The sequence below is a fragment of the Brassica napus genome, chromosome A3 (genome assembly GCF_020379485.1).
Source record: "Brassica napus cultivar Da-Ae chromosome A3, Da-Ae, whole genome shotgun sequence".
Classification (NCBI taxonomy): domain Eukaryota; kingdom Viridiplantae; phylum Streptophyta; class Magnoliopsida; order Brassicales; family Brassicaceae; genus Brassica; species Brassica napus.
In genome coordinates this window covers 15,981,923-15,994,536 of record NC_063436.1, presented here as the reverse complement: position 1 = coordinate 15,994,536, position 12,614 = coordinate 15,981,923, and the positions used below count along the sequence as shown (strand labels likewise).

General features: G+C 35.5%; 3 protein-coding genes across 3 annotated transcripts; 2 read left to right on the top strand and 1 right to left on the bottom strand.

Moving 5' to 3' along the window:
• Window positions 1–3,824: 3,824 nt before the first annotated feature.
• On the top strand, window positions 3,825–6,410 carry LOC106384236 (clumping factor B). The gene is made up of 6 exons (XM_022716272.2): window positions 3,825–4,551; window positions 4,864–4,996; window positions 5,098–5,139; window positions 5,232–5,310; window positions 5,416–5,482; window positions 5,571–6,410. Exons 1-6 carry the CDS (start codon window positions 4,363–4,365, stop codon window positions 6,225–6,227), a joined length of 1,167 nt encoding a protein of 388 aa, XP_022571993.2. The 5' UTR covers window positions 3,825–4,362; the 3' UTR covers window positions 6,228–6,410.
• Window positions 6,411–6,508: 98 nt separating this feature from the next.
• On the bottom strand, window positions 6,509–8,397 carry LOC106385690 (tRNA pseudouridine synthase A 1-like). The gene is made up of 6 exons (XM_013825591.3): window positions 8,276–8,397; window positions 8,084–8,174; window positions 7,643–7,782; window positions 7,208–7,570; window positions 6,912–6,974; window positions 6,509–6,827 (listed from the first exon to the last, which is right to left on the bottom strand). Exons 1-6 carry the CDS (start codon window positions 8,348–8,350, stop codon window positions 6,591–6,593), a joined length of 969 nt encoding a protein of 322 aa, XP_013681045.2. The 5' UTR covers window positions 8,351–8,397; the 3' UTR covers window positions 6,509–6,590.
• A 201-nt stretch (window positions 8,398–8,598) lies between these two features.
• On the top strand, window positions 8,599–11,896 carry LOC106389024. Its single transcript, XM_013829210.3, has 3 exons — window positions 8,599–8,806; window positions 8,980–9,349; window positions 9,790–11,896. Exons 2-3 carry the CDS (start codon window positions 8,994–8,996, stop codon window positions 11,693–11,695), a joined length of 2,262 nt encoding a protein of 753 aa, XP_013684664.2. The 5' UTR covers window positions 8,599–8,806; window positions 8,980–8,993; the 3' UTR covers window positions 11,696–11,896.
• The last annotated feature ends 718 nt before the right edge of the window (window positions 11,897–12,614 follow it).

The following is a 12,614-nucleotide window of genomic DNA, read 5'->3' as shown; positions in this document are numbered from 1 at the left end:
GGGTTTGGATAACTAATTTAAATTATTTTTAAAATCTTAAATCATTATATATTTTAAAATCTTAAAATCAAAATGTATAAATAAAATAATATATTACGTATAAATTTGAATAACATACGTTATAATACTTAAGCTTAACATATCAATTGGCTTGATTTAAAATTTTGGATACGGAATCAATAATTATTTTAAGTATTTTTGGTGATTTGAGTATACTTTAACTATTTCAGATATTTACTTTTGACTATCTATATATATTTTCAAGTATTTAAACCAATTTAAAAGTATCATTTTTGATGTTTCATATACGTTAAATCTAAAAATAATTAATATATATAAGTATATAAATCTATTTTTAGATAAATTCGGATATCCAAATACTTCGGTTCGGATCAGATTCGGTTCTCTAAATAACAAAATTTTGAATAATTCGAATATTTAATCAATTTATGTTCGGGTTTGGTACTATATTTTTGGATCGGTATCGGTTATGTTCTTCGGATTCATTTTTCCAAATCCTAATAATTACATGAAAAACAAATATTAACATATTTTTCAAAATATACATCCGCGCGCCTGCGCGGGTCAAAATCTAGTACTTCATTAAGACATATCATGTTGTTAAGGACACTCACTGCACTTGCTTGTCCTGTAATAACTCAAATAAAAACTTTAATCGCACAACGAAAATTGTCATCACAAAATCATTCTTTATGTATGGATTTTTGTAAAACTAATGATTCACCTAAAATGAAAAGCAAGAGAATAGTTGACATCATCACGAAATATTTTTCCCAAACGTATGAAGATCTCAGGGTCTTCATTTCCCTTGTATAACAATTTTTTTGTTGTTGTTGAATTCTTCTGTAAATATTTTGCTTGTTTGTTTGTTTGTATATTTGATTTTAGTGGTGTGCATGGTTCTTATTATATAGGATGAATTATATTTGGTATAATGGTAAAATAGCTATGTAATTACACATAAGTGAATTATTTTAATATTTGTTTGAATTTATTTATGTAACTTAATTATTTAAATAAATTAAATTTTAAATTAAATGAATATTTTGATATTATTTTCTTATTAAGTATATGAGAATTTGAGTTGTATAATGTAATTTTTATACTTGTAAATTATTATAATTCAGTTTAAAGAAGTTGTCTAAAAATGCTCTCTTCTCATGCTTTCACATCATTAAAGAAGTTATCTAAGAATTTGACACCTAAACCTAAATTTTAGAATTATTAATTAATCTATTTATAATTTAAATCAAATCTTTTAACAACATATCTAGTAACCCATAAATCATTTCTAAAGAATAGTTTATTTTCAGTCGACCAAAATTTTAATATTAATCTTTCTGAAGATAAATAATAATCTAATAAATGTTGACAAAAAATAATATAAGAAATAAATAATATAATTTTAAGAAAAAAAAAACAATTCATTTACGATTTTTTCATGATTCATCAAATCTACCTTAACAAAATAAAAAGAGTGAATCACATAAATTCTTTTTTTTTTTTTCAATGAGCTCAAGACTAAAAAATAGAACGGAAATTAGTTAAAAACACAACCACAGATAAATATACAATAAAAACATATAAAAGAACATCAGAAAACAAATATAATAATATATAATAAATTAGTAAGTAAATATATAGTAGACACATAATTTAGTGTTGGTGAAAATTTAGTCAACAATTGATAATTTAGTAAGAATACATAATATAATCTAGTACATAAATTTTAATAATACAAGGAAATACAAAATGAAATACAGAAAAGAAAGAAATCATTTACAATATTTCCACGCTTTATCAAAATCCAAGACAAAAATAAATAAATAAAGTAAATCTGGCATATTTTTTTTTCTTTCTATTTTAGTCACTGAACTCATGTTTTGCGAATTTGATAAGAAACAATAACAAACCCCACAACCATTAAACTCAAGATAATGAAAATTAATAAGAAATTATTAAAAAATCACAACCAAAAATTAATACATAATTAAAATTCAAAATTCAAAAAAAAAAGATGGAGAACAAGCAAAAAACAAATCAATAAATTTTACATTGAAAGCAGTACAATTTTGTTACAACCGCAAAAATGAATGATATAAAGCGCAAATCTAAAGTTATAATATCAATCAAAATTTTAAAACGTATTCAGTTTCTATTTTCAAATATTAAAGAGATACTATATAAAATCAACGCTGATATAATACTAACATTTTTAAAACAAACACAATATAAACCACACTAAGATAAAAAAAAAAGAGTACAAAATAAATCAAAAGAAAATACTTAGAACAAAATACACATAAATCATGTATAAATTTCTATGTAGGTTAATATGATTAACCACCATATAAGACGGCAAGGTTGTGTTTCTGTTAATCTAATAAATGTAATGCTAGTGAACGGTAATAATTAAAATGAGATAATACGAAGACAACGATATGACAGAAAATTAAAAACAAAGTACATAGATATAAAACAATTGTCAAGCAATAAACTTTTATAAAAACTTTACGCGCTTCGCGGATAAGCCCTTATAATTAGTTTTAATATAGTTCAAATTTTCTATTTGTCTTGAATTTTAGTTATATATATATATGAATATTAAAATCATAAGCATTCAATTTCTTAATTTTTATTTATCTAACTTATAAAATATTTAATTTATTATTTTTGGCAGAATAAGCTATCTTAATTAATCTTAAGTTGGTTTTTAAAAATTGTTATTATTTTATTAAACTGATTTTAGATAACATGTTTTTCTACTAGTACTGGTTAAAACAATAGATTTTTTAATTATTAGTTATAAATGTGTATTTTACTTAAAAGAAATTGTTTTTTTGTTATGTGATTATTTTATTTACAAATAATTTGACCAAAACAATGGTAAAGGCCAGTTGTTATCGATTGTAAATAATTGTGACCCTTGTTTTTCTCAGCATTTTCAACACATACGGAAAGTAAGATAAAGAGTTAAGTGAGGTTGTGAATTCATATGCGTTTGGGACATCATGAACCGGATGATCCTTCTGGTTTGGCTAAATGATCCTTTGTGATAATGCTACTTGTTTCCCCACCACAAAGACTAAAACATTTCCTTCTCCTCTTGCCCTCTTGTTGTTCTTCCAACACGTCCAATGTAACCATGATCGGATTACATGAAAAATGAAAAAACACCACATAGACGGTCTTGAGATTTTGGAAGTTATAGATTGTTCAAAAAGAATTTTTATAGTGTGGAGGTCTAAAATTTTTCTTTTACAAATTTGGAAGTCTATTCATATTATTTTTTAAAAAATTTTGGAAGCTTGAGACAAATGTTTCATCCGACTTGATCCAACATCGGTCCTGAATCATGATCATCAATGCCAGAGAAATGATCTAGTCCACGAGAAGCTCTGCCTAGAGCCGACACTGACCCTGAGATTCATGACTCATGAGTTTGAAATAATTATTAAACAAATGTTTTTTTTCTTGATCATTTGGAGTCGAATTATCTTATACCTATTAATCACGAATATTTTATATTTTAAGAGTGATAGACGAATATTTTATCTTGCTATGCTCAACCACCGGGCTCTCTGCCAATGTTTTTGCAGGAGGAAACACTATCTTTAATATCTTCACTGTTTCAGGCAACATATAGCATCACAAAAATGATTAACGAAATATCTATCCTAAGAGCACCTTTATCCCAGTTGTTTAGGGGGGTGCTTATCAGCTGTGGTCCCACAAAAACAATAAGCATCGCACCTTCTGACTCCAAATTAAGCGCTTTGTTCTTTTATTGCTTGCACTATTTCGCGGGCCCCACTGACACATGACGGCTCGCGATTAGTTCGTTTTTAATTTTTTTTTTAATCAGATAAAAAACTAAAAAAAAAAGAATTTAAGCACCCTATTTGGGTTGCTAGGGTTAATGGTGCTCTAAGTTCTAACTGCTAGACCATTGCACGTTTTTTTTATTGTACAAAAGTTGAAATAAAACTCTTAAAGATATATATTAGTTCACCAAAAAAGAAGATAAGAGACACTTTTTGTATTTTACAAAAATTTAAATTTAAAACTCTTAGATATATATATATATATATATATATATATTTTGAACAAAAATATATATATCAAAATAAAAATAAATGCAAGAGACTTAACATTTTTTTTCTTTTTCCTTTTCCACAAAGGAATTAAATTCCATGAACTTATATATCATCCCACCATTCTTACCGAAACAATCTCATCAAACAAAAAAACGTTTGCCATTCTAAAACCTTGCGCTCGCTTGACTCTCTACCTCTTCGATTTTCTACAAGCAAAGCTTTCGTTTGAAAGAGATTACTTATCATGTCTCAGCCAAACCAGAAAAATAATAATTTTAAAGACACGAAGATCTTCGTTGGAGGTTTAACCTGGAGAACAACAACAGATGATTTAAAAAACTTTTTCCAAGTAAGGTTTGGAGAGGTTATTGATGCTAATGTTGTCAGCGAGGGTCTCCCAGGAGGAAAGTTAAGATCAAAAGGCTATGGCTTTGTAAGTACTTCTTGTTTATTTCAATTCCATGCATATAATAATCTTTGATTCTTGTGAACGGTTTTGAAACTACTTGATATTGTAAAATAAAGGATTCGTCATGCATCTTCTGAATCGTGTGATTATCATAAAACTTGTGAAACTGAGCTTTTTAGTTACATATTACATGTTAAGTTTGTTCGGTTTGCGTTTGGTAGTACGAAACGATCCTTCTGTTTGATTTATGATTAGGTTAACCAAACGATTATTCTTATTCATAACTCGGCTTTATATTACGATTACATATACTTTCTGAATTTTTGTTACGTGCAGGTTGTTTTTAGGAATGCTGAATCTGCCAATACAGCTTGTCAACTACCGGGGCCGGTTATTGATGGAAGACAAACCAATGTCAACATGGCTTACATTGGTGCGAAGAATAACACGAACCTGTCTAACCAAAACGGTTTAATCTCTAATCTTCATCAATTTTGTTTTATAGTTACCTTTTTTTACTGCTAATTCCCAGCTTCATTAATCTTCTTCTTAAACTTCAAAATTATGTAGGTTTACTAAATCAGGCTGGACCATCGCATCAATATCAAAACGGTTTGATCTCTTATTTACATATTTTTATTTTGTTATGCGACAAAACTTTTTCATGAACAGCTTACTAATCTTCATAAACCCTAAACTTGCAGGTTTATTTAATCAGGCGGCATCGCATCAATATCAGATAGCTTCTCACAATCCAAACCAACATTTTCCTCAGCCCTACTGGTAAATTATTTATAGATTTTCTTAAAATAAATTAAAATCATTGTATTGTATGCTCTTTTGACTATAATGAATAACTAATCTAATTTTTTTTTTTGTAATGTCTAGGGCTCCATATTATGGACACCGACCTTACATGTACAACGTTCCATGCTATTCTTACCCCACCGCCATGGTTAGTACTTAATTATGTTCCATAATATTGTGCTTTTACATTTTTTTATTGGCTTTTTTCTAATTAACACTTTTTGAACATTTTATAGGTATCTGTGCAGATGCATCAGTATGTTTTAGCATATAGGATGCATCGGAACTGGGAACGGCTGAATAATCAACCAAGTGTCAAAGTTTCTGCCCCTCCTAATGCACCAATAGTTGAGAACAATGAAGATGAGGCAGATACAGAAACAGACAGTGATCAAGAAGGAGAGATCAATGGTGAAGACAATGACATCAATCAAGATGTAAATGATCAAGAGTTAGGAATTAATGAAGAAGATGCAGATACAGAAGCAGACAGTGATCAAGAAGGAGAGATCAGTGCTGGGGAAGACAATGACATCGAGCAAGATGTAAATGATCAAGAGTTAGAGATCAATGAGGAAGATGCAGATGCAGATACAGAAGCAGAAAGTGATGAAGGAGAGATCAGTGCTGGAGAAGACAATGACATCAGTCAAGCTGTAAATGATCAAGAGTTAGAGATCATGAATGGACAAGAAGATGGCACCAAGCAAGAAGTAGATGTAACAAAACAGCTTGGTAATGGAGTTGAGGTCACACTTCAATGTGAGATCGTCTGTGAAGAAGAAGCTGAAAATACACCCCAAGAAAACGGGAATGGTCATGAAGAAAATGGAGAGCAAGAAGAAGGAGAAAAACAAGAATACATTAAGGAGCGAGTAAGAGAAGCGATATAAATAGTTTAAGTCTGCTCGATCGTATTTGGAACTATGATCAAACTTAATTATCTTATCTAAGCTTATATTAATTTACTTAATTTAGGACTAACCACTTGTCTTTACATTTACCGCTTTGTGAAACTTATAACAATCTGTTTGTTGGAGCTAGCGAATTCTATATCATGTGATCTGTTTGTTGAAGCGTCGAGCTATCTATTTTTTAATAACTTAACTAACTAATGTTCAAAAAAAAAAAAAAACTTGACTAACTGATGCGACATTTTTTAAAGCATATGGTCTTTGTAAAGATTGTAATCTTTCATAAAAGTAATAGACAATGTTTTTTTTTCTTCTTCTTTCAATTTCTATCTTAAAGAGTTTTCAATAGAAGGGAAGTTTACACTTTGTTATAGTGTGATGTCTACCAAAACTAGTTAAAGGAGAATCTGGTGGAAGCTGTAGATGATCTTCCTTATATTTAACAGAGACAAGACAAAGACCATGAGGTGGCGCAGGCAATGTATACTTGGCAAGCTCTCTCCTGTCTTTGGTTTCAAGAATCATTGGGACAATGTCTGAATCCAATGCTTCTTTTCCAACCTGAACCAGCAAAGCTACCTGCAAACGTTGAATGACTCACAACACTAGTTTTTTTAAAATCTGATTCTATGAGTGACTGTTAAGAGAGACTATAGACTTAACCATGTTTCTGACTTGTCTGTACATAAACCCTGAACCTTCAACTTCAAGCTGTAGAAGAGATCCCTAAACACCAAACACACAAACATAACTAACCGAAATTAACCAAACTTATCCGAAGTTCTACCAAAATGAAACCAAAATATAACCGAAATCAAAAACTTCTGTAGGATTTTTAAAAACCGAACTAACCGATTATCGAACCGAACTTTATTTTGGGTTAATTCGGTAAAATTTATGTTGAATCGAACTAACCAAACTATCCGAACCGAATTATCCAAAGCATGCCTAATCTTTACCATTTCAATGACATCAAAACGAGATATAGTTTTCAAAGGATCAGGCACTCCATCTTCCCTTGTAGCGTTAGCAAACGCAGAGAAATCATGCTTGCCAACAAAATGCTGTGCAGCTTCACGCATTTTACAAGCATTCAGTTTGTAAGCAGTGTGGTAAGCGAAATGACGCTGGAACGGGTCCATGAACGTGTCGCTGTATATCTGGTATCGGTAAACCTTGCTACGGCAAGAGAACCGAGCGTGGAACTCCGGAACCGCCGCACCGATCTCTCTGACACGGATCTCTTGAGGAAGTAGACCGTTTAAAGCAGAGTGAATGCTGTCCAAGCTAGTGTAATTAAAAGGAGTCACAAAATGAGCTACCTGCAATTAAAAAAAAAAGGAGAGATGAATCTTGAAAACTTTCATGAGAGAGTTAGGAGTTTTGAGTCGAACCTGACCCCAAGCGTGAACTCCTGCATCAGTTCTACCAGCTCCAACTAGATGAAGCTCTTTTCTTTGGAGCTTTGTTATCTGAGTTAAGGCTTTCTCTAGCATTGATTGGACCGTTGGTGGTGACTCCTGATATTGCCAACCTGAAACCAAACTCCTGTTATTCACAAGGTTGGTCCAAAGTGAAAGCTCCAAAACTATGACACATGCATTGATGCTTTTAACTACACAACAAAGATGATGGACTGATTCTAGAGCTATAAATAAGTAAAAGTCCTCGGAAACATTACTAATGACTTTAAGTAAGAGTCTGTGATGTAATTCTATAGATACAATAATCAACGCACTCTCAAGGATTATCACTATTCATTTCAAATAAATAAGAACTATTATATATTGTATAGTCCTGACTTAGGGACACTGTTACAGTTCTGAAAGACGAACCTGCGAACTTGGTGCCATCGTATGCTATCACAAGTCGCCATTTAAAGCCACCAGGATCACTGATCTTTACAAAGCTGTTCAAGTCAGTCTTCTGCAAAACACACAAGCTCTCAGATTATGCCACCAGAAAAAAACTTTCATGAGCATTTTTCAAGCCAGTAGAGAGAAAGAGATAGTTTTTGTGGAGCTTACAGAGATATTATGAGGAGACGAGAGTGACCCTTTAGTACAGAGTGAAGGAGGAAGCGCTGGTGTAGCGCTACTCATCTTCTTCTTCCTCCTTTGTTTCTGTGAGTAATCTGAAAGATTCGGACTTAGGAAGTGAAGTCCCGTGAAACGGTGCGTTTTAATTAGTGGTCTTGGGCCTTAATATGGGCCTTTTGATTGATCTGGTTTAACATAATAGAATAGAACAGAACAGAACTCTTATCTTATTACAGAACCGAAGATACTCCGACAGTTAATAAATAAATTTCGTAAATCGTATAAATACAGACGCGAAACGCTAATTTTGTTCCTAGGTTCTTCTCTAACGTCGTAAACGCTGCGTTTTTACCTCTCTCTTCTCTCTTACAGCCGCACGTGAACGTTCTCTCTCTCTCTCTCTCTCTCTCTCTCTCTCTAGTCTGCCGGAGAAAAGGGCTCTGCAAATTTCGATTCTTTTCCCCCTGAAACGAGAACCCAATTCGCGATCAATCCTGTCTAACGCTGACGTAATCAACGGTAACACTGATGTCACATCTTCGAGCCCTAAGATTCAACCTTTGTTCTGTAGTAATTGTGATCTATTGCTCAATTTCGGATTCGTTGTCTTTTTTTTGCGAAACTAGGGCTTATAATTTCAACGGTGTCTGAATTTGAACTTTGCAAATTCTCTGATTTGTTTTTTTTTACAGGTGTGTGTTTGGTAATGGCTACCAACAACAAAGTGATAGCTATATGTCGGTCAGGAGGAGAGTTTGTAACCAACAAAGACGATGGATTGTTATCTTATTCCGGTAGTGGCGATGCCTTTGCTATAGACATCGATCAGACCACTTCGATGAGTGATTTCAAGACAGAGCTGGCTGAGTATTTCGGGTTTGGTGTGGAGACGATGACGCTCAAGTACTTTCTCCCTGGAAACAAGAAGACTCTTATCACCATCTCCAAGGATAAGGACTTCATGCGCATGGTTAAGTTCTCTGCTGATGCAGGGACTGTTGAGGTTTTCGTCATGCCTCAAGAAAGTGGTGTGGTTAATGTCTCCAACATGCCAGCTAGTAGGTAGGTACATGTTTTATTGTGCCTTTGTTATATAGTGTCCCCTTGTTACATTTGTTACTACTTAATAGAAGAAGTTTTAGCTTAGTGTAGAACTTGTATATGATCCACTGATCTGATCATTGTTAACATTGTTCGTTAACTAATGTGTGAACGTTGTTGTTAATTTTTTTTTCATGATTTTCATGATTATATATTTTTTAATAGATCACGAGCTAACTCCTTCGACTTAGATGATATGTGTTCGAGTTTACATGAGTTAAACTAAGATGAGCGAGCTAACTCATTTTAACACCCAGTGTGAATAAATTTTACAGGTCATGCATCATAAATTTACAACTTTCTAGAAGTTTTAGATTAGTGTAGAAACTTGTCTTTAGTACACTGAGCTAATCATAGTTAGAATTTCTCAAGTGTAACTAATGTGTGGATTGGTTTTACAGGTCAAGTAGGACTACTGCATCAGAAGGGGTTGTACCTGTGATCACTGCTGCAGGAGACGATGACATTGTTGACGAGGACATGACAAACGATTTCCAAATCGACTTAGCCATGCCTGATGAAAGCCCTTTACCTTGCAACTTCGTTTTGGTCGATCAGAAACACCACACTGCAATCCAGCAGTGGGAAAACGTCATAACAGGCGTCGACCAACGTTTCAACAGCTTCATCGAGTTCCGTGACGCACTGCACAAGTACTCGGTCGCTCACGGTTTCGCTTACAAGTACAAGAAAAACGACAGCCACCGAGTCTCCGTCAAGTGCAAAGCCCAAGGCTGCCCTTGGCGCATCACGGCGGCAAGACTGTCGACGACTCAGCTGATCTGCATCAAGAAAATGAACCCGAGGCACACGTGCGAGAGGGCCGTCATCAAGCCTGGCTACCGCGCGACGAGAGGGTGGGTGAGAACCATCTTGAAAGAGAAGCTGAAAGCCTTCCCTGACTACAAACCCAAAGACATCGCCGAGGATATAAAGAGAGAGTATGGTATTCAGCTGAACTACTCGCAGGCGTGGAGGGCTAAAGAGGTTGCTAGAGAGCAGCTCCAAGGCTCTTACAAAGAAGCTTACAGTCAGCTTCCTCTCCTCTGCGAGAAGATCAAGGAGACAAACCCCGGAAGCATCGCCGTTTTCGCGACGAAAGAGGACTCTAGCTTCCACCGTCTCTTCATATCGTTCTACGCTTCGATCTCCGGGTTCAAACAAGGCTCCAGGCCTCTCCTTTTCCTCGACAACGCCGTCCTCAACTCGAAGTACCAAGGTGTCATGCTTATAGCAACGGCCTCCGACGCCGAGGACGGCGTATTCCCAGTGGCATTCGCCGTCGTCGACGCGGAGACCGAAGAGAACTGGCTCTGGTTCCTCCAACAGCTCAAATCCGCCTTGTCCGAGTCCAGGAGGATCACGTTCGTCGCTGATTTTCAAAACGGTCTGAAGAACGCGATCCCCCAGGTCTTCGAAGACGCGCACCACGCCTACTGTCTCCGCCAGCTGGCCGAGAAGATGAATACTGATTTGAAAGGACAGTTCTCTCACGAGGCGAGGCGGTACATGCTCAACGACTTCTACTCCGTGGCGTACGCAACAACACCAGAAGGATACTGCAGTGCCTTGGAGAGTATGAAGAACATATCTCCTGATGCTTGCAAGTGGGTTACAGAGAGCGAGCCTCACCATTGGGCGAACGCGCTGTTCCAAGGGGAGAGGTATAACCAGATGTACTCGACGTTCGGGCTAGACTTCTACAGCTGGGTGTCTGAGGCTCATGAGTTTCCTATTACTCAAATGATCGATGAGTTTAGGGCCAAGATGATGCAGTCCATCTACACGCGTCAGGTGCAGTCACGTGACTGGGTCACAACCCTTACGCCTTCCAACGAAGAGAAGCTTCAGAAAGAGATGGGACTTGCGCATACGCTTCAGGTTTCTCCCCCAGAAGGTAGCTTGTTCCAGGTCAACGGAGGAGACGCATCCATCAACATTGTTGATATTGATCAGTGTGACTGTGACTGCAAGATCTGGAGGCTAACGGGCCTCCCTTGCAGCCACGCGGTTGCGGTGATCATGTGTATAGAGAAGAGCCCTTATGAGTATTGCTCTAGGTACTTGACGGTTGAGAGCCATAGGTTGATGTATGCGGAGTCGATTCATCCTGTGCCGAATATGGATAGGATGATGATGGAGGAGGCGGTGGAGGGGTTGGTTGCGGTGACGCCTCCGCCTACGAGGAGGACGCCGGGGAGGCCGAAGATGAAGAGGGTTGAGCCGTTGGATATGATAAAGCGGCAGCTGCAGTGTAGCAAGTGCAAGGGGCTAGGACATAATAAGAAGACGTGCAAAGCTGATTAGTTTGTATGTGTTGGTTTAGTTATAAAGTAGACGATTTTGGATCTTACCCTTGTGTGAGTGAGTGAGTGAGTGAGTGGAAAAATAAAGATCTCGTTTGTTTTCAGACCAAAGCGAGCTTTTTTTATAACTTGTTGATCTATGACGCTCACATTTGAACCGTATAGACTTTCTTCATATGACAGCTGAAGTTTTTGTTTTATCTTTTCTTTTGACCAACCTAGGTTATTTTTTAATCTTTGATTCAACATTTGTGTTTCGTTGAGAACCCAAGAACAGTTGTACTGTTGTAGTATTCACATATTGTATTTTTTATTTTGCAAAATAATTTTATTTGTGGTTACCGGTTTATTAAGTTTATGAGGTGCAAATAGAATGGTAACAAGTTAATAAATTGATGGTAACAAGTGTTTCAAAAAACAAAAAGTTATGTATGATAGTACCCACATGGCTTTGTTTTATCTTAATACATCGACAAGCTACGTAAACAGCTTTGCTTTAGTTTTTCAATGCATCTTTCTCGTCTAGCAATAAGTAGGCTATCAAGCTCAGGATATGATCATAAAAAGATCAATATTGCAGTGTTATAAAATTCATTTCTAGTAAACATTCTTCTTCAACTTTATGCTTCTCAACTGCACAAGGAGCTCGCTCTTCCAAAACATGTGATCCTTGTAGATCAAAAACGTTCAGAACCACCACTTGACTGAGTATCAAACACACAATCCAGAACGTTTTTCTTGTTCTCCAAGCAACCACTCCCTACCAACACCGAGCAGCGTGCTTAGCCTTCCCCGTTTCCCTCAAAACAGCACCAACAACAGCGTTTCTCAAGACAATCACTCTTATGCAAAGCATCCAAAGCACACACGCAGGTCTGCTATGAATACTCAACCCTCATCCTCCGCGTCTCCTCAAAAGA